Source organism: Streptopelia decaocto (genome assembly GCF_964273445.1).
Source record: "Streptopelia decaocto genome assembly, chromosome: 26".
NCBI classification, from domain to species: domain Eukaryota; kingdom Metazoa; phylum Chordata; class Aves; order Columbiformes; family Columbidae; genus Streptopelia; species Streptopelia decaocto.
Genome location: NC_138681.1, coordinates 1,455,042 through 1,482,148, shown reverse-complemented (window position 1 = coordinate 1,482,148; position 27,107 = coordinate 1,455,042). Strand labels below are relative to the sequence as shown.

General features: G+C 67.7%; 5 protein-coding genes across 5 annotated transcripts; all 5 read right to left on the bottom strand.

The window, feature by feature from the left end:
• Positions 1 to 134: 134 nt before the first annotated feature.
• Positions 135 to 3,357, bottom strand: TAGLN2 (transgelin 2). Its single transcript, XM_082073134.1, has 5 exons — positions 3,197 to 3,357; positions 1,023 to 1,214; positions 765 to 939; positions 589 to 691; positions 135 to 511 (listed from the first exon to the last, which is right to left on the bottom strand). Exons 2-5 carry the CDS (start codon positions 1,200 to 1,202, stop codon positions 370 to 372), a joined length of 600 nt encoding a protein of 199 aa, XP_081929260.1. The 5' UTR covers positions 1,203 to 1,214; positions 3,197 to 3,357; the 3' UTR covers positions 135 to 369.
• A 1,979-nt stretch (positions 3,358 to 5,336) lies between these two features.
• On the bottom strand, positions 5,337 to 17,098 carry IGSF9 (immunoglobulin superfamily member 9). Its single transcript, XM_082072870.1, has 20 exons — positions 16,816 to 17,098; positions 16,452 to 16,643; positions 13,083 to 13,235; positions 12,125 to 12,276; positions 11,917 to 12,034; positions 11,628 to 11,769; positions 11,335 to 11,480; positions 11,092 to 11,234; positions 10,880 to 11,020; positions 10,681 to 10,797; positions 10,234 to 10,384; positions 9,319 to 9,442; positions 9,059 to 9,234; positions 8,710 to 8,960; positions 8,117 to 8,201; positions 7,843 to 8,013; positions 7,604 to 7,649; positions 6,139 to 7,296; positions 5,733 to 5,878; positions 5,337 to 5,598 (listed from the first exon to the last, which is right to left on the bottom strand). Exons 1-20 carry the CDS (start codon positions 16,865 to 16,867, stop codon positions 5,411 to 5,413), a joined length of 3,852 nt encoding a protein of 1,283 aa, XP_081928996.1. The 5' UTR covers positions 16,868 to 17,098; the 3' UTR covers positions 5,337 to 5,410.
• A 2,618-nt stretch (positions 17,099 to 19,716) lies between these two features.
• DUSP23 (dual specificity phosphatase 23) lies at positions 19,717 to 21,540 on the bottom strand. The gene is made up of 4 exons (XM_082072882.1): positions 21,391 to 21,540; positions 20,965 to 21,237; positions 20,066 to 20,238; positions 19,717 to 19,852 (listed from the first exon to the last, which is right to left on the bottom strand). The coding sequence occupies exons 2-4, from the start codon at positions 21,232 to 21,234 to the stop codon at positions 19,825 to 19,827; spliced, it is 471 nt and encodes a 156-aa protein (XP_081929008.1). The 5' UTR covers positions 21,235 to 21,237; positions 21,391 to 21,540; the 3' UTR covers positions 19,717 to 19,824.
• Positions 21,541 to 22,976: 1,436 nt separating this feature from the next.
• CRP (C-reactive protein) lies at positions 22,977 to 25,210 on the bottom strand (the record flags this gene model as incomplete). The annotated part of the gene is made up of 3 exons (XM_082073228.1): positions 22,977 to 23,656; positions 24,178 to 24,714; positions 25,198 to 25,210. The coding sequence occupies 3 exons, from the start codon at positions 25,208 to 25,210 to the stop codon at positions 23,037 to 23,039; spliced, it is 1,170 nt and encodes a 389-aa protein (XP_081929354.1). The 3' UTR covers positions 22,977 to 23,036.
• Positions 24,650 to 26,689, bottom strand: ACKR1 (atypical chemokine receptor 1 (Duffy blood group)). Its single transcript, XM_082073110.1, has 2 exons — positions 26,557 to 26,689; positions 24,650 to 26,202 (listed from the first exon to the last, which is right to left on the bottom strand). Exons 1-2 carry the CDS (start codon positions 26,575 to 26,577, stop codon positions 25,282 to 25,284), a joined length of 942 nt encoding a protein of 313 aa, XP_081929236.1. The 5' UTR covers positions 26,578 to 26,689; the 3' UTR covers positions 24,650 to 25,281.
• Between the last annotated feature and the right edge of the window lie 418 nt (positions 26,690 to 27,107).

Genomic DNA, 27,107 nt, shown 5'->3' with positions numbered 1-27,107 from the left:
CGTGGCCCCTCCTACCAGCTCTGGCCCCGCCCCTCCTCTCAAGCCCCGCCCCTCGCCGTGTTCGGGCAGGGGGGGGTTCCCTGCACCCCCACCGAGCACCCCCCACCCAGTTCCCCCAGCACGACCGCTCAGGCTGTAAAGAAGAGGAGCCGTTTATTGGGGCACAGGACGGGGGGGCACCGCGCCCCCAAGGCACGGGGGGTGTGAGCGCAGCGGCGCCCGCACCCGCCAAAATAATAATAATAAAAAAAGACTTTGGTCCTGGAAATACTGGCAGGGGGGTGGGTGCCGGGGGCACCCAGCTGGTCCGCGGAGGGGGTGTAAGGCAGGGCGGGGTGGCCGGGGGGGCCGTGCCGCGCGGCGCGGCGCTCAGAGGATCTGGCGGGGCATGCCGTAGCCCGTCATGCCGGCCTGCGAGGCGCCCCGGTTGGTGCCCATCTGCAGCCCGATGACGCTCTGCCCTTCCTTCAGCTTGTCCTCGGAGAAGACGCGCCGGTTCTCCTGCGACTTCCTGCGGGCACGGCAGGTGTCAGCGTCCCCGTGGGACCCCACGGCCCGGCAACCCCCCCCCCGGCACCCGCCACCTACTTGGGGAACCAGTTGGGGTCTCCCACGAAGAGCCCGTCACCCTTGGCCACGGCCAGGCTGCCCAGGTTCATCAGGGTCCTCTGCACACACGCCATGTTCTTCCCTGCAAGGCCCATGGTGGCTCAGCTCTGTCCTCGTCCCCACCTGTCCCCCCGTGTCCCCCCCCAGCCGCTCACCTTCCCACAGGTCGACGGTCTGGAAGATGTCGGTGGCGGCGATGCCGTAGCGCTCGGCCGCCTGCAGGAACTGCGAGATCTGCTCCATCTGCTTGAAGGCCATGGTGGACGCCTGGATCTTGGCCACCGGCCCCTGGCCGCGCGGGTGGAGGCTGTTGATGAGCCGGCACAGCACCTGCCGGGGGGAGCCGGGGGGAGCCGGGGGTCAGGCGGCGCGGCGGCGGCGCGGCAGCCCCCCGGCGGCCCCGCGGTACTCACGGTGCCGTCCTTCAGCCACTGCTGGAAGCCGTCCCTGCCGGGCGCCGGCTGCGCGACGTCCCCGCCGCACTGTCCCAGGATCCACCGCACCAGGATCTGCTCCAGCTCGGGGTCGTACTGCCGGTCGATCTTCTGCTGCACCTCCCGGCTCAGCCCGTACGATGGTCCCCGGTTTGCCATGCTGTGTGTGATCTGCGGAGATCAGACCCCCCGCTCAGCCGCTCTGCTGGCACCGGGGCATCCGGCACGGGATGGATGGCATTGAGCCCCTTGGGGACCGCGAGTGACGGCGAACGTGGCAGCTGCTCCCCGGCAGAGCCCCATCCTGCTTGGACGTCCGGCGCGGAGCCTTATCGCCCGTGCCAGGCGCTGCCGGGGCTCTGCCCCGCCGGCTTCCTGCCCAGCGCCAGGGCCGTGCCCACCCGAGGGCAACGGGGCAATTCGGCAGCACCGCAGCCCCTCGGTGCCAGGGCCGGCCCCCCAGCCCGAGCATCCCCGTCCCCACCGCTCAGCCCCGCCGAGGCCGCGCGGGCTTGGCAGGCGCTTGCTGCCGGTCGGAGCTTGTTTGCAAACTCGCCCGTTTGCTCGGGCCGGGCGCCAGATCCGGGACTGGGGCTGCCCCTGCGGTGCCCCCACCCCGGCGGGGAGCCGGACCCGCTGGGCCCCGTGGCCAAGCCATCAGCACCCAGAGCTGGTGCCACCCGCGCTGGGGACCATGGGGGTTGTGCGAGGTGCCCACGGGGGTCCCGAGCAGAGCAGCTCTGCCCTGGGTCCCCACCTGGTGCTCTGGGTCCCCAGACGCTGCTGCCCCCGCTGTGGTGGCACATGGGGCTGCCCTGGCATCACCCTCTATGCCCAGTGCTGCACCCCCGGTGTTTGGGGGCACAGGGTGAGGGTGGGTGCCACCCCGGCACACGGAAGAAGGAGCACGTGCTGCTGTCTCTGGGGACGCAGGTGCCCCCGCCTGGGGGACATGTGGCAGCTGCCACCCTGGGGCAGCCCAGCTCACACCTATGGGGCGCCAGGCTCGGTTTGGGACAGAGCTCGACCCCGTCACACGCCCCGCTTCGGGCTCAGGGCTCCTGTCACCAAGAGCAGCAATGGGACAAGCCACCCTGGCTCATCGGGCGGGAGCAAAATCAACCCCAAGCCCCCCGGGAAGCCGCATGAAGCCTCAGCATTGCGACCGCTCCGCAACCAGACGGGCGTCCCCAAAAAGGCAGCGGCCACCACGGGGCTACTGGGCGAGGGCTGGGGCGCAGGCGGCCCCCGCAGGGCGGGAGCGTGGGGAGCGCCCGGCCGGGGGCCAAGCCGGTTGGGAAACAAAGAGGAGCTGAAATTGGTGCAGACAGCGCTGATTTCCCGACACAGCTGGGGCTTGCCCGGCCGGGAGCGGAGGGGAGGGCCGGACCCAGCCCAGCTGCGCCACCGCCGCGCCGGGGACCCCGCGGGTGCCGCACGGACAACCCGGGCACCCTCCGGGCATCCCGGGAGCTGCGGGATGGGGATCCCAGCTGGGATGCAGCCGCCTGGGGAACCCGCAGGTCTCCTTGGGACAGCAGGGAGGAGACTGGACCCAGCCCAGCTAGGACAAGGCCACCCTAGGACCCCATAGACGCCCCCAAAGCCAGCAGGGAGGGGAAACCAGCCGGCACAGGGCTGCGCTGGGGATCCCCGGGTGAGCAGGGAGGGGACCATACCCAGGGCACAGCCACCCCGGGGTCCCAATAGCCCCCCGGTTGGGACACGGCCACCCTGGGGGGGCACCGGCCCCAGGCTGGCTGGACCGCGGGCACCTCGGGGCCAGCGGGAAGGGGACCGGGGCCCCGCCGAACCGCAGCCCCAGCACCGGCACCGCCGCGGTGGCTCCGAGGGACCGCGGCCGCGGGACGGACGTGCCCTCGGGGCGCCCGGAAGCCGCACCCGGGTCCCATTTCCCGGGCGCGGCCGCGTGTCCCGGCGGCTCCGCGGGCGCAGCGCCCGGTCCTGCCCGGAGCCGTTACCCGGGGCGGGGCAGCCCGGGGCACCGAGCCCGCTCCGGGCCCCCGGGGACAGCTCGGCCATTTTAGGGCAGAGTGACCGGTCCCCATCTCATCATCACCCCGATCCCCCTCTCATCCTCACGCCGGTCCCCGTCCCCACCTGCCGCCCGGTGCCCGCCCGCCCGTCCCTACCTGCGGCGCCGATCCCGCGGTCCCGGTGCGGCAGTGGCGGATGCCACCGCCCGCGCCCTTTTCACGGCTGATGTCAGCGCGGCCGGGGGCGGCCCGGTACCGCCCGCTCCCGGGGCGGGTCCGCCGGGGCCGGGGCCGCTCCGCCACCGCGCCCCGGGCAGCCCCGCCCCGCCCGGCGGCCCCGCGGGGGACAGCGGGTCCTGTGGGCACCGCGGTGGCCGTGGGGACAAAGGGGCCGTGCTGAGCGCGGGGGGATGCGGCGGCAGGTGGCCGGGGGGACTTGGGGTGGGGACAAGGCAGCTGTGGTGGCCAGGGGGACATGGTGGGGACACAGGGGTTGTGGTGGGGACAGGCGAGGAGCGGGTGGCCGTGGTGGCAATAGCAGCGTGGTGGTGGCAGGGACAGGCTGGCCGTAGTGTTCAAGGGACATTGGGGGTTTGGTGGGGACAGAGTGGCTGCGGTGGCCATGGTGGAGCGAGCCTGGCATTGGTGGCAGGAGGACAAGGCTGTGATGGCAACAGGGCCCAGCCGCGGTTGCGGGGTCACCGCGGTGGCAGGGGACGTGGCGGTGGGGACCACCAAGGCCTGGCCATGGTGGCATGGGGACAGCTCTGGGGACACAGCATCTCCGGTTCGCCCCACGGTGTCCCCGGGGCGCAGGGAGGGACGACGGCGCTTGCACAAGTCCCGTCTCCATGGGAAGCGCCATCAAAACAACAAACAAAACGTCGGCCCGAAGCCACCGGCCGCCTCCGGAACAGGCGGCAAGGCCACTGCCACCGCGTCCCCGCCACCCCACCCACCCCTCAGCACCCAAAAACTGCCCTGAGCTCAGCACCCACCCTCCTGCGCCAGCCTGAGGTGCCACCAGCCTCCAGCGCTCGGTTATGAGGACACCACCACAGCAGAGACCACCCTTGGCGTGTCCCCCTGTCCCCACAGTGGCCAGTGTCCCTCTGTCCCACACATGGCGGGTTGGGTGTTGTCCCTGATGTCTCCTGTGCCCCCCCCAGGCTAACGGGGGTAACGTGGATGTACAGGAATGGGGCAGGGTCAGCGGTGAGAGGATGAGGGTGGCACAATGGCAGGACAGGGAGGGACAGATTTAAGGGTGACACAGGGGCACGGGAGGCCCAGGGTGACACAGAGAACAGGAGGGGGATGATGCAAGGGGACAGGTCCCATGGGGGTGACACAGGGGCAGGATCCTGGAAGGACTCAGCCAGGGGGTGACAGGGTGATCTGGCGACAGGTGCCCCGGGGCCAGCATGGGGACAATAAGGGGACATGGGGTGGGGTGGCATGGGCTGGGACCCCCAGGGGTGACACAGGCAGGATCCCTGGGGAACACAGCGGGGGACCTGGGGCTGACGCAGAGGACATGGGGTGACATTCAGGGTCCCCAGGCAGAACGAGGGGGACACAGGGCAGGACCAGGGGACATGATGTGACATGTGGCTGGGCCAGGGGGACAGAGCCGGGAGGTGCCTCTGAAGTGACACGGGGCACAACCTGGGGGACGGGCGGGGGCGACAAACGTGGGCAGCCCGAGGGGAGCCGGGGACGAGCCGGGGTGACCCGAGGTGACCCCCCGGCGCAGCCCCGGGACCCCCGGAACACCCCGCGGCCGGGGGTGACGTAGTGCGCTCCAGGCCCCGCCCCCGTGACGCGCTCCCGCGGCATGGCCATATAAGGGAAAGAGGCGCACAGGCCACGCCCCCGCTCGCAGGCCCCGCCCAGCCCGCGAAAGTGTTGGGGGGGCAGCGGGCAGGGAGGGGACGGCGGGGGGGACACGGGAGCGGGGGGGACACGGGAGCGGGGGGGACACGGGAGCGGGGGGGACACGGGAGCGGGGGGGACACGGGAGAGGGGGGGACGCTGCACGGAGCATGGGGACCGGGCCGATGGGGGCACCGGCAGTAGGGGTGGGAGGGGAGGAGCAGAAGATGGGACACGGGGAACAGCATAGGGGGGGAATGAAGGGAACACGGGGGGCATGCAGGGGACACGGTGTCAGGATGTAGGGACCACGGGGCAGGGATACAGGGGACACCGTGGGGGATGCAGGGGACACGGGGCGGGGGACACAGGGGATGGGGGGGATGCAGGGGACACGGGGGGGCAGGCAATGGATGCCACATACGAGCCCATGCTGCTCTGACGCCTCTTTATTCCCCCTGCATCGTTCTCCTGGCCCAGTGGTCCCAGGGGTCCCTAGAGCAGCGTTGCCAGCTCAAAACGATCAGCGCAGCCCCCGCGGGGGCTCAGGCGCTGCCGCCGCTGCTGGGCCCCCTCCCTGCGGCGCCGGGCGGCCGCCAGCTCCTGGCGCGGGGCCGTGCCGCGCTCCGCCGCCAACGCCTCCGCCGACACCGAGCTCACTGGGGACGAGCCGCCGCCGGGCTCTGCAGGGAGACACGCAGCGTCCGGCCTGGCTGCGGCACCCGTGTGCGGGGACGGGGGTGCCAAAGGGCCCTGACACCCCCTTTTCCCCATGGGAGGGTTTGCCAGCCCCGCCTGGCTGGGGTGCCGCACTCACTCTGGCGCTCCAGGTCGCGCAGGGCGATGGTGGAGACGGGCCGTGCCGGGTCCCCGCTCCGGTACAGCTGCAGCGCCGCCAGGATGTCGGACTCCAGTGTCAGCTCCGCGTCCCACTCGTAGTTCTCGTCCACCGACGTGTTCCTCCTGCGGGAATGGGGGTCAGAATGGTGCCCACGCCCCAAGGGGGGGACGCTGGGGGTGTCCCCAGGGGCAGTGAATGTGGGGACCCCACGGGGGTGTCCCCAGGGGCAGGGAAGGTGGGGACACCGGGGGGTGACCCCAGGGAGCAGCAGCCAAGGTGCCACAGGCGCTGGGAGGCAGCTCTATGCCGGGACACCCCGGGACAGGCTCAGAGCGGCCCTGGCATGATCCGGCTCGTCGCCGGCGTCCTGCCCGCGGCTCACCTCTTCCCGCCAAGCGCCGGATCCATCCTCGCCCTGCCCTCCTCCGCCACCGAGCCGCCGGTGCCCCCCAGGGACGGTGCCAGCGAGGGCGGCCGCAGGAAGGACGCGCTGCCCCGGCCGCTGCTCTGGCTGGTCAAACTGCCCCGCGGCAGCTTCTCCGGGGGAACCGGCTCCACGGTGCCGGCCGAGGGCGCGGGCTCAGTCCTGCCGCCGGCGGGCGGCTGCGGGCCGGGGGAGCCGGGCCAGGCGGCCGTGCCGGGCAGCGAGGCCTTGGCGGCAACCACGGGCGGGCTGGGGGGCCGCAGGAACGCGGTGGCCGGCGGGGAGGTGGCGTTGGCACACGTGTCGATGCAGTCTGGGCACAGCGTCCGCCCCACGCGCTGCGCGGAGCCCCCGGAGCCCGGCGCGGGGCTGGCGGGGGGTTCGGGCTGGTTGATGGCGTCGGGGGGCTCCGCCGGCTCCTCCGGCCAGTCGCCGTCGACACACATCTCCTTGAAGAAGGGCAGGCTCAGGTACTGCAGGATCCCGCTCTGCACCGGCGGGCTGGCGGGAGCCGGGGGGGTCCGGGGGGAGCCCTCGAGGGGCAGCGAGTCCCACAGGGCGCTGGCGGGGCGCTGGCAGGGCCCGGCGCTGCCGGGGGTGCCGCGCAGCTCCTCCGTGGTGCTGTAAGGCAGAGTGGCGGCGGAGGCCACGGGGCTGATGTCGACGATGCACAACGCGGCGGCTTCGTCCACGGGGCTGCTGCTGCTGCCGTAGCCGAAGTAGCGGCCACGGCGGTACCTGGCGTCCCGGTGGGGCTGCCCCGCGGGCCGGGGGCGCAGCGAGACCCCCTTGCGCCACACGGGCTCCTCCTCGGCGGGCGGCTGGACGCAGGGCTGGGGGTCCCGGGGGGTGAACGGCTCCAGCGCCCCGCGGCCGCTCTCCTGCGCCTCGGTCTCCACCACGAAGCGCCCGTCGGGGCCGCGGCAGATGCGCTCCAGGGGCACGTGCTCCCCGACGTGGCTCTCGTACACGGCGTAGCGGGAGCCGGCGATGCTCAGCCCCAGGCTGGTGCCGGCTTTCTCGCCCCACAGCAGCGTCCGGCGCAGGCTCCGGTAGGGAGACGGCTGCAGCTTCAGCTTCACGGTGCTGTCTGGGCTACCAGCGCCAGCAGAATTGCTGCAGGGAAGGAGGGAGCGGCTGCAGCACCCGGCCGGCTCCGGGCCTGCCTGGCTGCCCCCGCGCCGCGACACCGGGTACCGTGACCCTGCACCGCTGCTGCCGGCTGGACGGAGCTGCTTGTGCGCGGTCTGCTCCCTTCTTCACACAAAACTCCCTGGAGGGGACACCTCCCCACCCCACAGCACACCCTGATGGCGGCATCCCGCTCCTAACCCCCCCGACCTGTCCCTCCGCCCCCAGGCAGGTGACTGAGCAATGGGGAGCGCAGCGGGACGGGGATGGAGCGTGGCATGGCATGACTTACTGTGGAGGTGAAAGCTTCTTGCTGGGGGAGAAGACGAGTGGTGGATCTGGAAGGTCATGAGAACACAAGGGGATCACACAGCGAGCAACTCAAAAGTGATGATGAGGACACAGCAGCACCCGCTCAGCACTGTGACCACCCCGGTGGGTCACCAGCCCCCTGGCCTGTCCCCTCCCTGGGTGATGGGTCTCGCTGCCCCACACACGGGGCTCCGAGCTCTCCGGGATGCCGGCTCCTACCTTGCCGTCTCTTCTGGATGCGTGCGGCCCGCCGGCGGTTCATGATGCAGGCGGCCATGGTGCTGAAGATGATGGCCACGCTGAGGAAGCAGATGCCGCCGATGACCCCGGCCAGCACCGGCTGCGGCAGCAGCTCCGGCAGCTGCGTGCGGGACGGGTACACCTCCATACCTGGGGGACAGGAGACCCCGTCAGAGCGCCGGGACGGCGGGCACGGCCCCCATCGTGCCACCGGCGCCACGGGGACAAACAGCGGGGCGAGCGGGTGTCTCACCTGCCGTGGAGACGTTCACTGTGTTGCTGGGATCGCTGATGTAGCTGCCGGCAAAGGCCACCAGGCGGAACTCATAGAAGGCGTCCTGGGGGAGCAAAGGGCCGTGAGCATCCTTGGCACCGTGGCTACAGAACTGAGCTGATGTCCCATCTCCGGGCAGCGACAACGCGGACCTGACCCCCTGTGCTGGTTTGACTGAAAATGGGTTAATTTTCCTCGTGCAAACCTTAATTTGCCATCGCTCACACGCTCGCTATTTGGACGTGGTTTGAGAACAAGAGATCCCAGCCCAGCACAGTTAATGTGTTTAATCGCTCTGCTCTGAGAGCCAGGGACACTCTGCGCTCTGCCCACAGGGGTGAGGCAGCGAGGAAGGGGATGGACGGACAGAGCTGGACTGACACCCACACTGAGCAACCAGAGTGTTCCAGCCCATTAGCATCATGCTGATTATTATTATTGATAGTGGGGCCTTCCGGTTTTGATTCTCTCCCCTATTGGACGAGCGAGCGGCTGCGTGGTCACATCGCCAACTCGGGTTAAACCACGACACCCCCACCCTTGTTCCACCCCCCCCACGCTGTGATTCCCACCTTGATGAGTCCCGGCACCAGCACCTGTGTCTCGGTGCTGGGGATGGAGCGATCCAGCACCTCCCATCCGCCCCTGTCCTGCCGCAGCTCCAGCGCGTACCCGCTCAGCGCCACCGAGGCCTGGCCGGGGGGGTCCCACCGCAGCAGGACCCCGCGCGCGGTCGCGTTGGCGCTCAGAGCCTGCGGCGGGGACAGGAAGACGCGCATGGTCATGGCCGGTGGCTCCGGAGGCACTGTGGTCACTGGGAGGCCTGAGGAGAAAGGGGACGCCGGTGTGGGGGGACAACGGGAGCCTCGCGGGTGCCGGAGGGCTCTGGGGGGACAGGGGGCTTGGGGAGCCGCCTCTTACCCCTGGGCACGGAGGTAACGATCTGGCTGAAGGGGCCGCTGCCCAGTTTGTTCTGGGCCAGGACGCTGAACTGGTAGCTGGTGTCTGGCTGGAGATTCTCCACCAAGAGGTGCTGAGCCCCCACCGGCACCGAGAGCGACACCCACTCGTGGTGGGCGCGGGGCGGGTGCTTCACCCTGAGGGGACGTGGGAGCCGTGAGCCCAGCGGAGCAGGCGGGGCGGAGGGGCTGGGGGGCAGCGGGGGGGCCGTGGGGACTCACAGCGGCGTGTACCAGACGCTGAACCGCTGGAAATAACCCCCGTCGAAGCCGGGATCCCAGGAGACGTTGGCGGCCAGGAGGAGCGGGAGCACGGAGACGTTGGTGACGGCGTGAGGGCTGGTGCCTGGGGGGCAGAGGGACATGGGTCAGACCGGGCGGCTGGTTTGACTGAAAACGGGTTAATTCTCCTCATGCAGTTACAAACCTTCCTTTTCCATCGCTCGTTATTTGGACTTAGTTTGAGAGCAAGAGATACCAGCCCAGCACAGTTAATGTGTTGAATTGCTCTGCTCTGAGAGCCAAGGACACTCTGAGCTCTGCCCACAGGGGTGAGGCAGCGAGGAAGGGGATGGACGGACAGAGCTGGACTGACACCCACATTTATCAATAAGAGTATTCCAGCCCATTAGCATCATGCTGATTATTTATGAGTGGGGCCTTCCAGTTTCTGGCTCTCTCTTCTCTTTGCTCTTTTTGGCGCAGCCGGGGGAGTTTTGGTTGGGACGTTTAGTTGGGCCTTTTGCCATTCTGCAGAGGCCTCTGGGCTTTTCTGCCTCTTTCCCTCTTTTCTCTCTCTGGGATGGGCTGTGGGACCAGGGGCCGTTTCCTGGGACTGGCTGCTCAGCGTGTTCATGAGGAATCGCCTCGAGTATCTTTTATTTCTATTTTATATACATATTTACTAGTAGTGTCTTAGTATTTTGTTATTTTATTACACTGTGTTCATCTCAATCCAATTTCTCCCTTCCCTTTGGATTCTCTCCCCTGTTGGGGTGAGTGAGCGGCTGCGTGGTTGCAACACCAGCTCACGTTAAACCAGGCCCTTGGCATTCCCCTCCCCCGCCAGCACCGGGGCGCCGGCATCCCGCCCCCCACCCCCCTTACCGATACCCTTCCCACGCCCCGGCGACTCACCCAGCACGTGCACGGTGGTGGCGGCGCTGACGCTGGCCACGCGGTTGGCGGCCGTGCACTCCCAGCGCCCGTGCTGCTCCTTGGCGAGCGGCCGCAGGACGAGGCTGCCGTTCCCGTCCACCCGGGCGCTGCTCTTCCCCGCGCCGCCCGCCTGCACGGCAACGACCGGACACGCTGACGGCGCCAGACCCCGCGCCCACCCCCAGCGCCAGGACGGCTGCTCCGCCACCCCCCCACGGGCCTCGGGGAAAACACGACTCGATGTGACCCGGCTTAGGAACTTTGCATTGGTTTCTCAGAAGGCAACATAAATGCCCTGAGCCCCTTCTGCGGGAACCAGGAGAGATGTGACACTGCTGGGGACACAGGGAGTGACACCCCCGCGGCCAAAAGCAGCGTCACCATCCCAGGAGGGCTCGGCGGGTTCCCCGGCGCGGCGGCTCGTACCTGCTGCCAGGTGATGGTGGGGGGGGGATCCCCACGGGCGACGCAGGGGATCACCAGCTCCCGGCCCACCTCCTGGAAGTATTCCTCCTTGGGGCGCAGCGTGAAGGCCGGCGGGTCCTGGAATGGGGGGCACAGGGTGGGATGGGGACACGGGGGACAACGGGGGCACAGGAGACCACAGGGGCCCCCCCGGCCTCACCTTGAGCAGGACACGCGTGGGCCGGGACTCGCCAGCGGTGCCGTAGCTGTTGTACGGGGTACACGTGTACACCCCCAGCACGTCGTCGTTCCCCGTCGCGATGATGATGGAGCCGTCCGGTGTCATGGACCAGCCGGGGAGCTGGGAGAGCCGGACACAGGGTCAGGACGAGGGGTTGGGGAGGGAGGGAACGTGGGTGCGGGCGGTGGCACCTTGTCCAGCTCCAGCGGGCGCCCGTCCCTGGTCCAGCTGACGGAGAGCAGCGGCGGGTTGGCGCTGCTGGGGCAGCGGATCACCCCCCGCATCCCCTTGGGCAGGTGGGTCTCGGGGAGCATCGCGGTCACCCGCGCCGGATCTGCGGGAACAAAGGGTACCGGGGCCCTCGTGAGGGCGGCAGGTCCCCGTGTCACCCCCTGGGCTGGTCACAGCGTGGCCCGGGCTCACCGGGCACTTACACAGCACCGTGAGGAAGGCCGAGGCAGAAGGCGGCTTCCACAGCCCGTTGCTGGGGATGCAGGTGTATTTGCCGGCGTCGTCCGGGGTCGTTCGCTGGAGCAAGAGGCTCCCGTCCACCAGGACGCGGACGCGAGCCTGGAGGCGGCTGCGGGGGGAGGACGCGGTCGGTGGCGCTGGGACCGTCCCCATGGCCCCAGGAGGACGGCACGCACCCAGATCCAGGGTCACGGCGGCCCCGTCCCCGCCGGGACCAGCCCGTGGCCACCTCGGTGCCGCCCCGTCCCCACCATACCTGAGGTGGAAGACGTTGCTGCTGCCCTGGAGCCAGGTGTAGGTGAGGTTTCCCGGGTACGCCTCAGCCTGGCACGCCAGAAAGGCATCTTGGGAGACGTTGACGGTGACGTTCTGGGGCGGCACCACGATGACGGGTGGCCCTGCAGCGTGGGGCAGAGGGGACAGTGAGAGCCAGGGCGAGGTGACAGCCCCATCTCCTCCCAAACCCCATCACACCCGCCCCAAAACCAACCCTTGGGACACGGCTCCGTCTGTGCCCCGCGGGGCGTCCCCGTGGGCGCTCTTACCCTGCACGAGCACGCGGGTGGTGTGGGTGACGGTGCCCTCCTTGCTGGAAGCGTGGCAGGTGTAGGTGCCGGCGCTGGCGCGCTCCACCGCGGCGATGCTCAGCGTCCCGTTCCGCACCTGCAAAGCCGCTCGGGAATAGCGGCGGTGCCACCGCGGCGGGGACAGGCGCCCGAGCGGAGCGGGTGACGCGTGGTTCGCCATCCCCACCTGCACCGTGGCCCCGCTCTGGACCGCCAGGTCGCTCCTCTTCCAGACGACGACGGGCTGGGGGTTGCCCGCAGCCGTGCAGGTGAGGCTGAGCGCGTCCCGGTCCCGCACCTCCACGAATGCAGGGGGGGTCTCCAGGAAGGTGGGGGGGGCTGTAAAGACAAGTCCAGACTCTTACGCCAAGGTTTTGGATCCAGACTCAGCCCTCAGAGATCTTGGCTGGTGCTGGGCAGATGTCCTGGGTTTGTTAAAAACAAGTTTCTCTTTTAGTGAATTAGCTAAAGCTTCATATTAACTGCATTTTCCTGAAAGCCAGATCCATGTTTGGTAGACACAGCAATGGGATGTGAGGTCATTGATAAGGATGGATGCACATCCACGAGAGGGGCAACGAGAAACAGGTGACCAAAACCTGACCAACTGAGTATAACATCCCATTCACCTGATACTTCATGTAAAAGTGGGAGATCACGAGGATCTCGCCCCGTTTCCTTATGGTGACATTAGGAGAGGACCTTGCGAGTCGTCCCTGTGAACTGAGGCCAGTGACAGGCTGAATCCAGCTCCGTTTGGCTGGAGAGTCCAGTCCAGGACTTCGGCTGCCGGCTTGTGAACTGAGGCCAGTGACGGACTGAATCCAGCTCCGGCTGGCTGGAGAATCCAGTCCAGGACTTCAGCTGCCGGCTCTGCAGTTGCCGGGACTTTCAACATTGGGTTTGTATATTTTGTATTATTTTCTCTATTTTACCAGTAGCATTAGTAAATACTTTTAATTTTTCCAACTCTCTTCTCCCTGTCCTTCTTTCCCTCCCGATCCCCTGTCCTTAGTGGGACGGGGGGAGACAGAGGGGCTGAAGGTGGGGAGAGGGGTTAACAATACACCTGCCACGGTTTTATTGTCACCCCGCAATCAAACCACAACAGCAGAGCAGCGCCCAAGGGTGAGATCGAGCGGTACCGTTGACGGTGAGGTGGATCCAGGTGCCGTTCTGGAAGTCGGCGTCGGTGCTGTGCCGGTCGAGGAAGAGCACGCGGCACTCGTACCAGCCCTGGTCCTCGGCGCGCAGGAGGTCGATGCGCAGCGAGGCGCCTTCCTCGAGCCGCACGCGACCTGCGCGCCAACACGCGGCCGTCACCGCCGGCTCGGGGGTCACCGTGTCCCCACGGCTTCCCCGACTGCCCCGCTTGGCCTTTCCCACGCTCCGGCTTCTCCGGCACCACGGGGAACAGAAGCCAAACGGGCGGTGGACGTTTCACACCAACACCCAGCGCTGCAGCACCGGGCTCCGTCACCTGTCCCCACGGAGGGCCAGGGACCCCAGCCCGGTGGGTCTGCACACCCCGAGCATCACTCCAGCTGGTCCCACGGCCCCTCTGCAAATCCCCCCCGCACCCTCAGCCTGGCGTCAGGGACCCTTCCCCCGCAGCCTCGGCCGCCCCGGCCCCCGGGACCCCCCCGGCAGCCTCACCCTCAGGAGCCCTGTTAAGCCCCGGGCACCCCCGCACTGTCCCCTGTCCCCACAGTGCGGGGAGGACACGCTGAACCCCTCGCCCGCCTCGCAGGGCCGAGCATGACGGAGCCATGGAGGGGCACGGCCGCGGTGGGGGGCTCTGCCGGAGCAGGGGACCCCGCCAGCAGCAGCCCCGCGCCCCACGGCCTCTTTGATGAGGAGGAGGATAAGGGCACAAAGCGGCAGCGAGCGCAGCCCGTTAATCCCCTGGGCTATTATCAGAGCCATAATCGGCTCAGGCGTGCAGCGGGCAATTGGCTCAGCCCCGGCCGGGGGGCGCAGCCAGCGGCACCCACGGGCTGTGCGCCCCCCACCCGCTGCAGGAACCCGCCGCCCAGATTGCTGCCCCGCACTGGGGACATGGGTGTAGCCCCACACGTGCCATTGCCGGGGCGGCCTTGCTCCCGGCACAGCGCCAGCAGCACCGCGTGCAGCTTTCGGCACCGCCACGCTCCTGTCGACGCCCCAGAGCTCCCCGCGGCATGAAGCGTTGCCAACGAAGCGAGTTTTGCCGAGCGCTGCTCCGGCGCTGGTGTCACCGCGCACCGCGGTTGGGCCGGGCCGGCTGGGTCGGGCACAGGCTGCGTGGTTTGGGGACACACGGCACAACCATGGGCAAACCCTTCCTGATAGTGCCCATGGATCCCTGCAGCCCCTGATGCATCTCCCAGCCCCACGGCGTGTCCTCCTGCCCTAACCCAGCCCCACGGTGATCCCATGGACAGACGGACGTGTCTCGGTGCCTCCGGCAGCATCGCCGACCCGGAGCACAAAGCAACACCCCAAGCAAACCTTGAACGCGAGACGGGTGGCAGAAGCAGCGAGAGGGGTGGGAGCAACGGCAAAAGACCCCCGGGACAAGGGGCCTCCCCCCGTCAGCCCAGAGGCGGCTCCCACGCCGAGCCCTGGGAATGGGGGCAGCTCCCAAAAGCCCCGTCCCCGCCGGCAGCTGCCAGCGCGCAGCCCCGGGAGCAGCAGGCGCCGAACAAAGGTCCCTTTGGAAGGGATCAGAGCGCTCTGGGGACGCCCCCAGCCTCCCCCTAATCCCCCGTGCGGCCCCAGCCCCCTCCTCCTCCTGATAACAAAACGGCCGCTGCCCTCCGCACCAGCATCCCTGGTAACCGGCATTCAGAGGGACACAAAGGGGCTGCAGCCCCAGCCACGCTTGCTGCTGGGGACCTGGTGCCACCAGCCCCGCTCCGGGCCGGCCGGCAGCAGGGGACAGCGGCTCGTGACACCGCGGGATGGTGGCACGGGGGGAGAGCTGACCCTGCTCCCCCAGGGGCTCTCAAGCAGCCCAGCCCATCACTGGGATGCCCCGAATTGCCACAAAGGGGCTCCCCAAACTCCTCCGGGTGGCACCTGGGAAGGGCTGAGAGGAGGGTCTGATCTGTCCCGCGGCCCCTGCCCGTCCCTCCGTCCTTCCACAGGAGCGAAAACAAGGCGCCCCGCTGCCATGGTGACGGCCGCCAGCCCCCCTGCCCACCCACCTCGTCCTCATTACAACCACAGCCCCCTTCCCCCAGCGCTGAGCCCCGGGGCAGCCCCCCCGGCCACGCTGGCAGCAGGGACACGGGGGGGCTGTGGGGAGCCTGCCAGGCCCTTCCTGGGTAACCGGAGCCCCTGCAGCCCAGGGGGCCCCGCGGTGCCGGCTCAGGTAACAGGAGCCCAGGCTGAACCTCCTGGGAAAGCAGGTGCCTTCTTGGCACCGTCACCGGCGGGTTTGTTGTCACCACCGGTCCCACGGGGCCGGCTCAGGGCTGGCTGCAGTGCAAAGGTGTCCTCAGGTGGGGAGAGCCCCAGGTGTGCCCCAAAATCAGCTGCCTCCCGAGCAGCCCAAGAGGCATCGCCGCTCTGCCCACAGCCAGTTTGGGGCTCGGCTCAAACCTCAGCCTGCCGCGGATTTTTTAGGCAAGGGCTGGTTTCGGCAGGGAGGTTTGGCTCCTGACCTATGCATACCATGGGAGGATTTTGGTGCATCGCTGCCATGGGTACTTGGGGCCAGACTCAGCCCAAAACACCGGCCAGGTACCAGCCCTTCCCCTGCTCCCCGTCCCCATCCTCGAGGGACGCTCCCGGCGTCCTCACCTCCGTGCTCGCAGGGATCCCTCAGGTTCCGCCACTGCTTCGCTTTAAATACCCGTAAAGAGAACACCGGTGGGTTGCACTAGATCTCTAGAGGTCCCTTCCAACCCCAACCATCCTGTGACTCTGTGATCTCTCTCCCACGCCACAGCCCTTCCCTCCAAACCCCAGCACCAACAATCAGCAGCTTCACCAAAATCCCCTCGCCGGGTTCAGTCCTCAAGCAACCCGCACGGGCTGAGGCGCCGGCGCGGCAGCGCCCGGGTACCCGGGGCCTCTGGCACGGGGCATCCCGGTGTCACCGGCCGCAGCAGCAGCCAGGACCACGACCAGGTCCCTGGTCCTGAGTGGGCGGTGCTGGGATTGTCCACAGCGGGGGCTGATGCGCCAGGAGCTCCAGCGCCGTGGGATCCCTCCCGTTGGGCTGGGGGCTGCATCGCCCCCCAGGCTGGGTATCCACAACCTTTCTGCCTCCCGCTCCAGCCATCCCTGTTGCTGCTGCACAAGGAGGGGACTCTGCCCTGCCGTGAGGACACCCCCAACCCCACCGTGTCCCCTCCTGCTGTCCTGGAGTGTAGGGAGAGCCCAGCACCTCCCCACGGCCCCGGGAGCGTGATTAATGTGGGCTGACAGCAGCAGCCCTCGGCTGGGGCCCAGACAAGGAGAGAGGGGACATGGGACACCGGAGCCAGCCCGAGGGTCCCTCAGGATAAGCGCCCACCGGGACTCACCGATGTACTCCGGGTCCACCCGCGGCGAGTAGAGCCCGAACTTGATGAAGATGGGGAGGACGAAGCCGAATCGGACCCACTCGATCACGTAGAGCGGGGGACGGGCCTCGTGGGCGTCCAGGAGGTCGCAGCCCAGCACCGCGCTCTGCCCGACCCGCCCCACCACGGCCCGGGCCGGGCTCTGGCCGCTGCCTGCGGGGACCGAGCGGGAGGGCTGAGCTGCCCGAGCCCCCCGCCCGCCGACCCCTCCCCGCCGGCGGCAACACGTGCGCCGCTCCCGCCGCCGCCCGCGTCCCGGGAACCCCGCGCCGGTTCCGCCAGCAGCGCGACCGCGACCCCGCGACCCCGGGCTCCCGCTCCTCACCCTCAACGCCGGCAAGCAGGCTGAGGACGGCGGCGCGCAGCCACCACCGCATAGCCCAGCTCCCCCTCCGGCGGCTCCCGCGGCGGGACGGGGCGAGGGAACGGCGGGGGGTCACCGGCAGCGGTATCCCCGGGGGCCGGCGCCTCAGGGCGGGCTCCGCCGGGCTGCCCACGGCGCAGCGGCCCCGGGCGGGGGGCGCTGGCGGCTCCGCGTCCCGCCGCCGCTCCTCATGCCCGGCCCGCTCCGCTCCGCCCCCGCGCTCCGGCCGCCGCCGCCACAAACAAACCCGCGGCGCAGGGAGGGGCCGCTCAGGCCACGCCCCCCGCCGCCTGTTGCCACGGCAACAGCCAATGGGGAGCCCGGCGCCGGGCGCTCGCGAGGCGGCCAATGGCAGAGCGGGGCAGCGGGAAGCGCGTGGGCTGCTGGGAGTTGTGGTTTGGCGGGAGCGGAGGGAAGCGCGGGCGGGACACGGGAATCGCGACAATTAATTAAATTAAACAGCATTCCCTGAAAATAAAACAAACAGTGGGACATGGGGGTGTGAGACACCCTTGGGACACGGGAATCACGACAATTAAACAGCATTCCCTGAAATTAAAACAAACAGTGGGACATGGGGGTGTGAGACACCCCTGGGACACGGGAATCACAACAATTAAATTAAACAGTATTCCCTGAAAATAAAACAAACCGCTTCAGAGCAAATAGGAGGCCTTGGTACTTATTTTTAAAATGACCGTTTGCTGCTGCCCTTATCTACAGTCACGCTGAATAAAGCTATAGCTAAAGGGAGAGTTGAATTCATTCATGACACATTCATATGCGTGGCGGGGGCATCGGCAACGCGTGGCACCCACGCCGTCCCCTCAATGTCCCCCATGGCATGCCCTGCCGAGCCCTTCCCCGCCATACCGCACCGTACCCCGCACGCGTGGGGCGTGGGGTGCCCCGTGACCGCTCCCCATCCCGGCCGTCACCCCTCTAATCCCACCCTAAGTGCGTCCCTGGCACAGGGATGGCCACCGGTGTCCCCATCCCGCCAGGCTGAGCCGGAGCTGGGCTGCCCGCCAGCCCGGGGGTTCCGGGAGGTCTCCCGGGGTAGGGGACGCTCCCCCGTGTGCCGTCACCGCGGTGCCATCGAGGGCCGAGCGCGGCCATGGTCGGCACCGCGCCGGGGCCCGTTCCGCGGCACCACTGCAGAGCTGAGCGCCACGCTGGCGCTGCTGGGGCACAGCCCCCCGCTCTGACCCCCTCCCTGCGCCAGGGGGGTCCACAGTCCCCCCATCGCCCCGGCCTGGCCCGGCCCCCTGAGCCTGGGAGACTATTAAGGACAGAGCTAAAGTAAGAGGAGTTAAAGTAAATAATTCTGTGGTTAAGCTGCTTTCCTGCATCTCACGGGCCCATGTGAGTCCAGCGGCTCCCACGGGCTTAGGCGCTGTGGCTGGACAGCGCTGTCCCCATCATCCCCGTCCCCCGGCGTGGGGCTGGGACCCCCGGACAAGGGGTTCAGGCAGAATCGAGCACCCCGGATGGCCCCATGTCCTGGTGCGGTGTCACAGCCCCGTGCAAGGGACACGGGTGTTTCCTGAAGGGTCGTGGGGCACAGCGCAGCGCTACCGGCTTTCTACCCCGATTATTGGGGTGCTCCGCACCCTGTGGCGAAGACCCCATGCCCAGGTCACTGCACCCCATGGTGAAGACCCATCCGGTCACCTCTGTCCCCACCATTCCCATTCCAAGTCCTGAGGGAGGATCTGAGTCCAGGCAAGGGGGACATTGGGGTGTCACAGCCGCCCTGGTGTCACAGCTCTGAGTGGTGCCCGGTGCCACCACCCCGGTGCTTCGCTCCTGAAGGAAGACGACAAGATTTTGGGGTTTCAGAGCGATGTTTGGGGTGTTAGAGGTGACGGCCCCGCCAGCCCGCGGCGCAGACACGGCGCTCCCAGCCATGTGCCGCGCGCCCGGCAACGGGGACGGTGACACTTGTTGCACTTCGGATTTAAATGCCACCAAGGTTAGGAGAGGCTGAGAAGAGATTTTCAGGATTGGACTTTTGGACAGAGATGCCTAAATTTGGTCTAAGCTTCCGTTTAAGCATCAACGGCCCGGGACGGCCCCTGTGCGCTGCCCTGGCCGCCGTCCTGCCCGCCGTGTCACCGCGGTGGGGGTGACCAGCCTGGGCCCCTCCAGGGCCCCAAGTGGAGCCGCTTGTTCTCCCCAAGGGCCGAGACCACAGTTACAAACCTTCCTTGTCCATCGCTCGTTATTTGGACTTAGTCTGAGAACAAGAGATCCCAGCCCAGCACAGTTAATGTGTTGAATTGCTCTGCTCTGAGAGCCAAGGACACTCTGAGCTCTGCCCACAGGGGTGAGGCAGCGAGGAAGGGGATGGACGGACAGAGCTGGACTGACACCCACATTTATCAATAAGACTATTCCAGCCAATTAGCGACATGCTGATTATTTAAGAGTGGGGCCTTCCAGTTTCCGGCTCTCTCTTCTCTTTGCTCTTTTTGGTGCATTCGGGGGAGTTTTGGTCGGGACGTTTAGTTGGGTCTTTTGCCATTCTGCAGAGGCCTCTGGGCTTTTCTGCCTCTTTCCCTCTTTTCTCTCTCTGGGATGGGCTGTGGGACCAGGGGCCGTTTCCTGGGACTGGCTGCTCAGCGTGTTCATGAGGAATTGCCTCGACTATCTTTTATTTCTATTATATATATATATTTACTAGTAGTGTCTCAGTATTTTGTTCTTTTATTACACTGTGTTTATCTCAATCCAGTTCCTCCCTTCCCTTTGATTCTCTCCCCTATTGGGTGAGTGAGCGGCTGCCTGGCTGCATTGCCAGCTCGGGTTAAACCACGACAGCCGCCCACCGGTTACACACAGACAGTCCTGCAGAAAAGCCACAGGAGAGTTGTTTAATGTGGAGGGGACGGACAGCAGCACCCGGGGGCTTGGAACGGCTCCTCCAGCATCTCATGGTGACCGTCTCCATCGAAGCGCTGGCCACGCTCACGCCTCCTCGCCGTCCTCTCCATCGCTGTAGTGGGGCAGATCGTACTGGTGAGCGGGGATTTTTGCCCTACTCCATGTGCCTACCATTAGGTAGAACGCCCAGGCTTGGAAAATGGTTAATAAAATACGCTTTGCTGAGAGATCCCGCCTGGGCCCATTCTATCGGCAAGATGATCGTTTCCTACATTGGGACGCGCGGCCACCCTCCCGGCTTGACACAGGGCTGGGCCGCACCCACCTGCAGAACCGGATCACGGCCTCCTCCTGCTCCCGCGTCTCGATGGAGCCGGGACGCAGCCGCCGGATCTCCCGGATGGCGTCGGCGCCGCTCAGGTCCCGCGCCTTCGCCAGGTAGCAGGCCAGCATGGTGCCGGTGCGGCCGTGCCCCAGCATGCAGTGCACAGCCACGGCCTGGCCGGCGGCACCGTCAGAGGCACCGAGGGACGCGGTTGGCCCCGCCGCAGCCCCCGTGCCCCCCAGCATTGCCCCTCAGCCTTTCCTCACCCGGGAGATGCTCCACTCCCTCCAGCATCTTGGTGGCTGCGCTGGACTCTCTCCAGCAGTTCCCTGTCCTGCTGGAGCTGAGGGGCCACAACTGGACACAAGATTCCAGGTGTGGTCTCCCCAGGGCAGAGCAGAGGGGCAGGAGAACCTCTCTGACCTACTGACCACCCCCTTCTAACCCACCCCAGGTCCCATTGGCTTCCTGGCCACAAGGGCCCAGTGCTGGCTCAGCCCACAGCACCCGCTGTTCCCAGCTGGTCTCCCATCCAAGTACTGACCGGGCCCGACCCTGCTTAGCTTCCCAGATCAGACGGGATAGGGTGTTCTCAGGGTGCTATGGCTGTATATTACATGTATATGTATATATATAATGTTCCCCAAGTGTATCCTGATAGTATCTGAACTCAACCCTTTTTTCAAGGGCAGAGCAGAGGGGCAGGAGAACCTCTCTGACCTACTGACCACCCCCTTCTAACCCCCCCAGGTACCATTGTCCCCCAGGTCTTTTTTCACTGCTCTCCAACAGCTCATTCCCCAACTTACACCGGACCCTGGTCTCCCAGCCACTGCCCCCCTTGGCGTTCCCAAGGGCGGTAACCCAGCTCCCCCCGTCCCGCGGGGTCCCCGCCGTACCTCGCCCTGCCCGTTCGCCTCCTCCACCAGCCGCAGGAAGCTCCGGATCTGCCCGGGCGTCGGGGGCGTGAAGTCGGGCACACGCAGGCGGTGCAGCCGGATGGCGGGACAGCAGCCGTGGTGCGGGGGCGGCCGCTCCGACAGCGACACCAGGTGCCGCACGCCCCGGGCCAGCAGGAACCGGTAGTGCCCGGGCTCCCGCGGCATGGCCAGCCCCGCCAGCCGCCCCTCCGACACCCACGAGAAGTTGGGGGGCTCGGTCGCTCCCATCGCCTGGGGGGCACCGGGATGGGGTCGCTCGGGGGACCCTGCGGAGATCACGGCCGGCCCCCCCAGCACCGCCCCGGCCGCAAGGTCAGGCCCCCGGGGATCCCCCGCCCCTCCCGGTTCCGCTCCCCGCGGCCTCCCCGCCCCGCCCCGCCGTACCGAGGAGGCCGCGGGCGGCGGAGCGGAGCCCGGGGAGCGTGTGCGGAGCGTGTGCGGAGCGCGGCGGCGCGGGCGGGCACGGAGCGGGCGGGCACGGAGCGGGCGGCAGCGCCGGGGCCGCACCGGCCGCCGGGACACGGGGCGGCGCCCCCGGGCAGCGGGAGCCCGGGCGCGAGTTCCGGCTGCCACCGAGTTCGGTTTCCCCCGGCCCCGAGTTCTGTTCCCCGGGCCCGAAGTTCGGTTCCCCCGGCTCCGAGTTTCGGTTCCCCCGGCTCCGAGATTCGGTTCCCCCGGCTCCGAGATTCGGTTCCCCCGGCCCCGAGTTCGGTTCCCCCGACCCCGAGTTCGGTTCCCCCGGCTCCGAGATTCGGTTGCCCCGGCCCCGAGTTCGGTTCCCGGGGCCCCGAGTTTCGGTTCCCCCGGCTCCGAGTTTCGGTTCCCCCGTCTCGAGATTCGGTTCGCCCGGTCCCTCTGTGTGCGGGTACCTGGCCCTGTCCCCACCCCGGGAGTGGGACGCCCCCCCAGCCCCTTCCTCATTCCTCCTCTGGCGCTAACGAGTTTTCTGATTAATTACAGGAGCTTTGTCAAGGACCGTTTGCTGCTTTTCAAACCCGTTTGTTCCCTGATGTGGTGCTGGGCGGGTTTGGGGGTTACACAGCAGGAAAGGGGGGTCACAGCCATGGCGGCTGCGGCTCGTCCGGATGGCACCAGGTTCCCCATCGTGCGGGGAGTTTCTCCAGCTGAGGACGGGGCTGTTGTGCGTGGGCTCCATCACCTCGGTGCCGGAGATCCCGGTGTCCCCCTGCTGTGGTTTAACCTGAGCTGGTAATTAAACCACGCAGCCGCTCACTCACCCCAATAGGGGAGAGAATCAAAGGGGAGGGAGAAACTGGGATTGAGATAAACACGGTTTAATAAAATAACAAAATACTAATACACTACTAGTAAATATATATATATATAATAGAAATAAAAGATAGTCGAGGTGATTCCTCATGAACACGCTGAGCAGCCAGTCCCAGGAAACGGCCCCTGGTCCCACAGCCCATCCCAGAGAGAGAAAAGAGGGAAAGAGGCAGAAAAGCCCAGAGGCCTCTGCAAAATGGCAAAAGGCCCAACTAAACGTCCCGACTGAACTTCCCAGCTACCCCAGAGAGATCGGAACAGCCAACCGCAAGTTCCCAACTCTCCTTTAATAATTAGCGTGATGCTAATGGGCTGGAACATTCTGGTTGCTCGGTGTGGGTGTCAGTCCAGCTCTGTCCGTCCATCCCCTTCCTCGCTGCCTCACCCCTGTGGGCAGAGCTCAGAGTGTCCTTGGCTCTCAGAGCAGAGCAATTCAACACATTAACTGGGCTGGGCTGGGATCTCTTGCTCTCAGACTAAGTCCAAATAACGAGTGATGGAAAAGAAAGGTTTGTAACTGCATGAGGAGAATTAACCCATTTTCGGTCAAACCAGCACATTCACACTCACACGGATGAGATTTCCCCCTCAAAGTGCTGCTGGGCACTGACACCGCTTCCCATTGAGCTAAAACCTCCCGATGTGGCGACCGGAGCTCCTTTTGGTGGATTATAGAGGCAAAGGGGTGACGGGGAGGGGACACCGGGGGCTGAGCCACCGCAGCCCCGCGCCGGCCGCCCTCACGGCCCCAGCGCCTCCCGCAGCCGCGGCTTCACCACCACGTCGCCCTTCACCTCGTAGCTCAGGCTCTTCCAGGCCAGCAGGGCGGGCGGCAGGCGCAGGGACAGGTAAGCCGCCCGCATCTTGTCCGGGGACAGCCCCGTGTCCCACAGGTAGACATCGGCCAGCTCGCCCGAGAACGAGTTATAGACGTCGAAGCCGCCGCCGAAGGCGTCCTGCTCCTGCCCCAGCAGGATGGCCGCCTCGGCCCCCACCGCGTAGCCCCTCTGCAGCCCCTTGCGCGGCCAGGGCTTCCCGTTGAGCCAAAACTCGGCGATGCCGGTGGCCGATTCCCAGCCGGCGCACACGTGCTCCCAGTCCCCGCGGCCCTCGGGGACGCGGAAGGTGACGAACTTGCCCCCCACGTAGAAGCGGTACTCGCCGGGCTTGGGCTTGAAGAGCAGGATCTCGTTGTCCTGCGCCCTGGTGGCGTAGGAGAAGAGGCTGTGCGGCCGCGTCAGCTCGGTGTAGGACCGCAGGCACACCGTGAAGTTGTGCAGCGGCTGCTCCAGCCCGGCCCGCAGCACCACGTAGGCGTCGCTGGGGTCCTTCCGGAACACAAACACCTTGCGGTACAGGTCTGGGGGCGAGAGAGGGGACGCAATGGGATGCTGGGGGGTCCTGCAGACCCCTCTGAGCCTTCCCTGTTCTGGGTGACCCGGGGATGTCCCCTGTGCTGAGCACAGCGTCCCCCAGACCCCAAGAGCTGCTGCTGTGTCCCCCCACCCTGCGCTGGCTCCTGTCCCCAGTGTCACCCCTACCTTCCTGTGCCATGATCCCCGAGAGCCCGGCCAGGACGGTGACCCAGAGCTGCAGCCGGCGCATGGTCGGTGCCGGGAGAGGAGCCGCCTCGGCGCGGGCTGCCCGTGGGTTTATGAACCGGAGGACGGGATCGGAGCCACGTCCCCCCAGCCCCGTCCCCCCCGGTGCTGGCACGGCAGCGATTTCGCGCTGTCACGCGGCCGGGTCACCCGCCCGCACGGGGCTCCCTTGGAGCTGTGCCCCCCGCCTCGTGGCTTCACCCTGGTCCTCTGCTCCAAACCCCCCAGAGCGACTGATCACAACCAAGAAGCACAGGGGGAGCTGCCCCGGCGCCCTCACCCTGATCCCGGGCACGTCCCCGCGCTCGGCTCCCTCCGTCGTGGGCAGACGGAGCCGGAGCTGCGGGCACCAGGTGGCAGAAGAAGCCGCAGCGAAGCGGAGGAGCCTGCGAGGGCGTCGGTGCTCTGGGTGTCCGTGTGTCCTGCAAGCGGACGGGGCGGTTGTGCAGAGCTGCTGGGGAAGGGGGGGGATTTTGGCTCCGCAACGGTGGCGCTGGGCGGGGGGTCAGGGCCCTCGCACGGGTATGCTGAGAGGGACACAGGGACAGCGGGATGCTCTCCGCTCCCCATTTTGGGGACAACGTGGGCTTGTTCCCCACTGAGTCAGCCCCCCAGTTTCCCAGGGATGAGCCCCCAGGTCCCGCGGGGTTTGGCTCCACCGGGGCAGCTCCTGGTGTGCCCCACGCCGGCCCCACGGGCGGGCGGGTCACGGCCGCACACTCGCCCCCCTCCGCTGCCCCCCCCGCGCACACCCGTGTCCCATCCCGTGTGCCCCGTGACCGCACGCGCCGTCCCTCGTGGGCGCGGAGCAGCGCGGCTCGGACGCCCCCGGCGCCGGATCCGGATCACCTCGCTTTCCAGTAATACGCTGCGGAGCTTCGTGAGGAGCTTTTCCTGCTCATTCGGAGGCACAAGGAACACGCGCCCCCCGCTTCCCGTCCCCCCGGCGCGGGGGAGCGCGGCCGGAGGCGCTGGATGTCACCCCCGTGCCCCCCGGTCGCCGCCGTTAACCGCGCTGGGCGAGCGGCTCTCACAGCCATTTATATTGTGTTTAATTCCCGCTGGATGATCTGGATGCGACGCTTATCTCAGCTCCTCGGGAGGGAGTGGAAAGTCCCCTTGCTTCCCATTGTCACCACTGTCTGCCTCTGGAACCCCTATAGAGCCGGGGGGCCCTGCGGGTACATGGGGCTGACACCCCCCTGGGGGCTCAGGGGATGCTTGAGGCACCCAGGGCCAAATCATTGCGCAAATATCAGAGCTGGGATGCTGAGGAATGGGATGGAGAGAAGCGCCAAGCCTGGGAGCGGCATCGCCATCCCATGGGAGCGGGGCTGGTGGGGACACTGAGGGGACCGGGAGCTGGCGTGGGGACCTCGGGAGCTCAGCAGCTGGCGCCGGCGCCGTCCCCGCGGCGGCAGAGCCGGGCGGCGAGCAGCGCCGCGGGCCCCAGGCAGCAGTGCAGCACCCCCAGCCCCTCGCTCAGCCCCAGCGCGTAGTCGAAGCGCTCGAAGGCGCCGCAGCTGGGCTGCAGCACCCGGGCGCGCAGCAGGAAATCCACGGCCAGCCCCACGCCGTACGGCACCCAGAGCCCGAAGAACAGCGCGCCGGCGCCCGCGCCCGCCCGCAGCCGCGGCACGGCCAGCGCGGCCGCCAGCAGCGCCGCCGGCAGCAGCAGGAACAGCCCGACGCAGAGCACGAGGTAAAGCAGGTAGAGCGGCGAGAGGACGTCCACGCTCCGGCGGACGCAGCTCGTCCCCGCAGCCGCCTCCGTGCCGCTGGTGAGAGCCGCCGGCGCCGCCAGCGCCAGCGCCCCGGCCCACGCGCCCACGGCCAAGCGGCGGCTGCGGGGGTCCCAGCGGCGCCAGGCGCTGCCGCAGCAGCACCCGCTGCCCAGCAGCAGCCCCTGCGCGAAGAGGCTCCAGTGCCACAGCAGGTGGGTGACCCTGCACAGCCCCCCGCCCAGCCGCCAGCCCTGCCCGGCGCCCACGGCCACCGCCGGCAGCACCGCGGCGAACAGGCCCATGGCCACGGCCAGCTGGGCCACCAGCGCGCGGCCGCGGGGCCAGCGCCAGCCCTGGGGCCGCTTGGCCAGCGCCAGCAGCAGCGCGCCGGTGCCCGCGGCGGCCGCGGCGCAGGTGACGGCCAGGAACGGGGGGGCCACGCGCTGGAAAACGGGGCAGTACTGGTTGTGGCAGGGAGCGGCGTCGTAGTCCAGGAAGGTCACGTTGTTGTCATCGTAGGACAAGTTGCCCATGATGTCCAGCAGGTCCAGGGAGTTGTCACTCTCCAGGACACCGGGGCTCTGCGAACGAAACCACGCGGGGTCACGCGGGGATGTCCCCACGTCCCACGGCGTCACTTGAAGTGTCCCCTGCAATGAGCCGCCGCTCCCCAGCGATGGATTCGCACACAACCCCGGTGCGGGTCGAGCCAGCGGTTTATCAGGGAGGGACACGCCGCGGGGAGGGGACGACGCCTGCGGTGACACCTCGAGCGCCGTGCGATTGTCCCACCGCACCCAATTTCCTTCCAGCCTCAAAGCGGGGGCGCAAACCCCATGGTGGGCGAGCGCGAACCCACCGAGCGCTCCGCACGCGGCGCCGTGTCCGGCACGGTGGGAAATCACCGCGGAGATGGAGCGGGGAGAGACACTCACCACCACGATGCAGTTGCCCATGATGCGCCCCGTGGTCTGCAGCTGCTCCTCTGGTTTTGGGGTCTCCGATGGGCGCTGTGCGGCACAGGGGGTGCACGTTGGGGTGCACGTTGGGGGTGCTCACACGGGGCGCACACACACGGGCGCACACTCTCCAAAAGGCACTGGGCACGGCTGCGCTATGGAGATAAGAGCCGCCTGCTCAACCCCCTTTGCCAGGGCCCAAAGGAAACGGCGGCGCCGGCGCTGCCGGGAAAGCGGCTGAGCCGCCACAGCAAACCCGCGATTTCTCCAGCAGGAAACAATCACTTCTTGGCAGAACACCTTAAATTAATTAGGAACCGTGTTTACGGGCGCCCCGCCCGTGCGGACGCTCCCGTTGCTGGCTCGGGCTCCGGCGTGCGCGGTGTCACCCGTGGGGCGCGGGATGGACCGTGTGGGCACGGGGTGGCCCAGGGGACCCTCCTGGTGCTTTCCGGGTCCTGTATGGCAAGAGAATCCCCAGATTTCCCATGGGACGTCCCGTGGGGAGACCAGATGCTGTGGGGTCA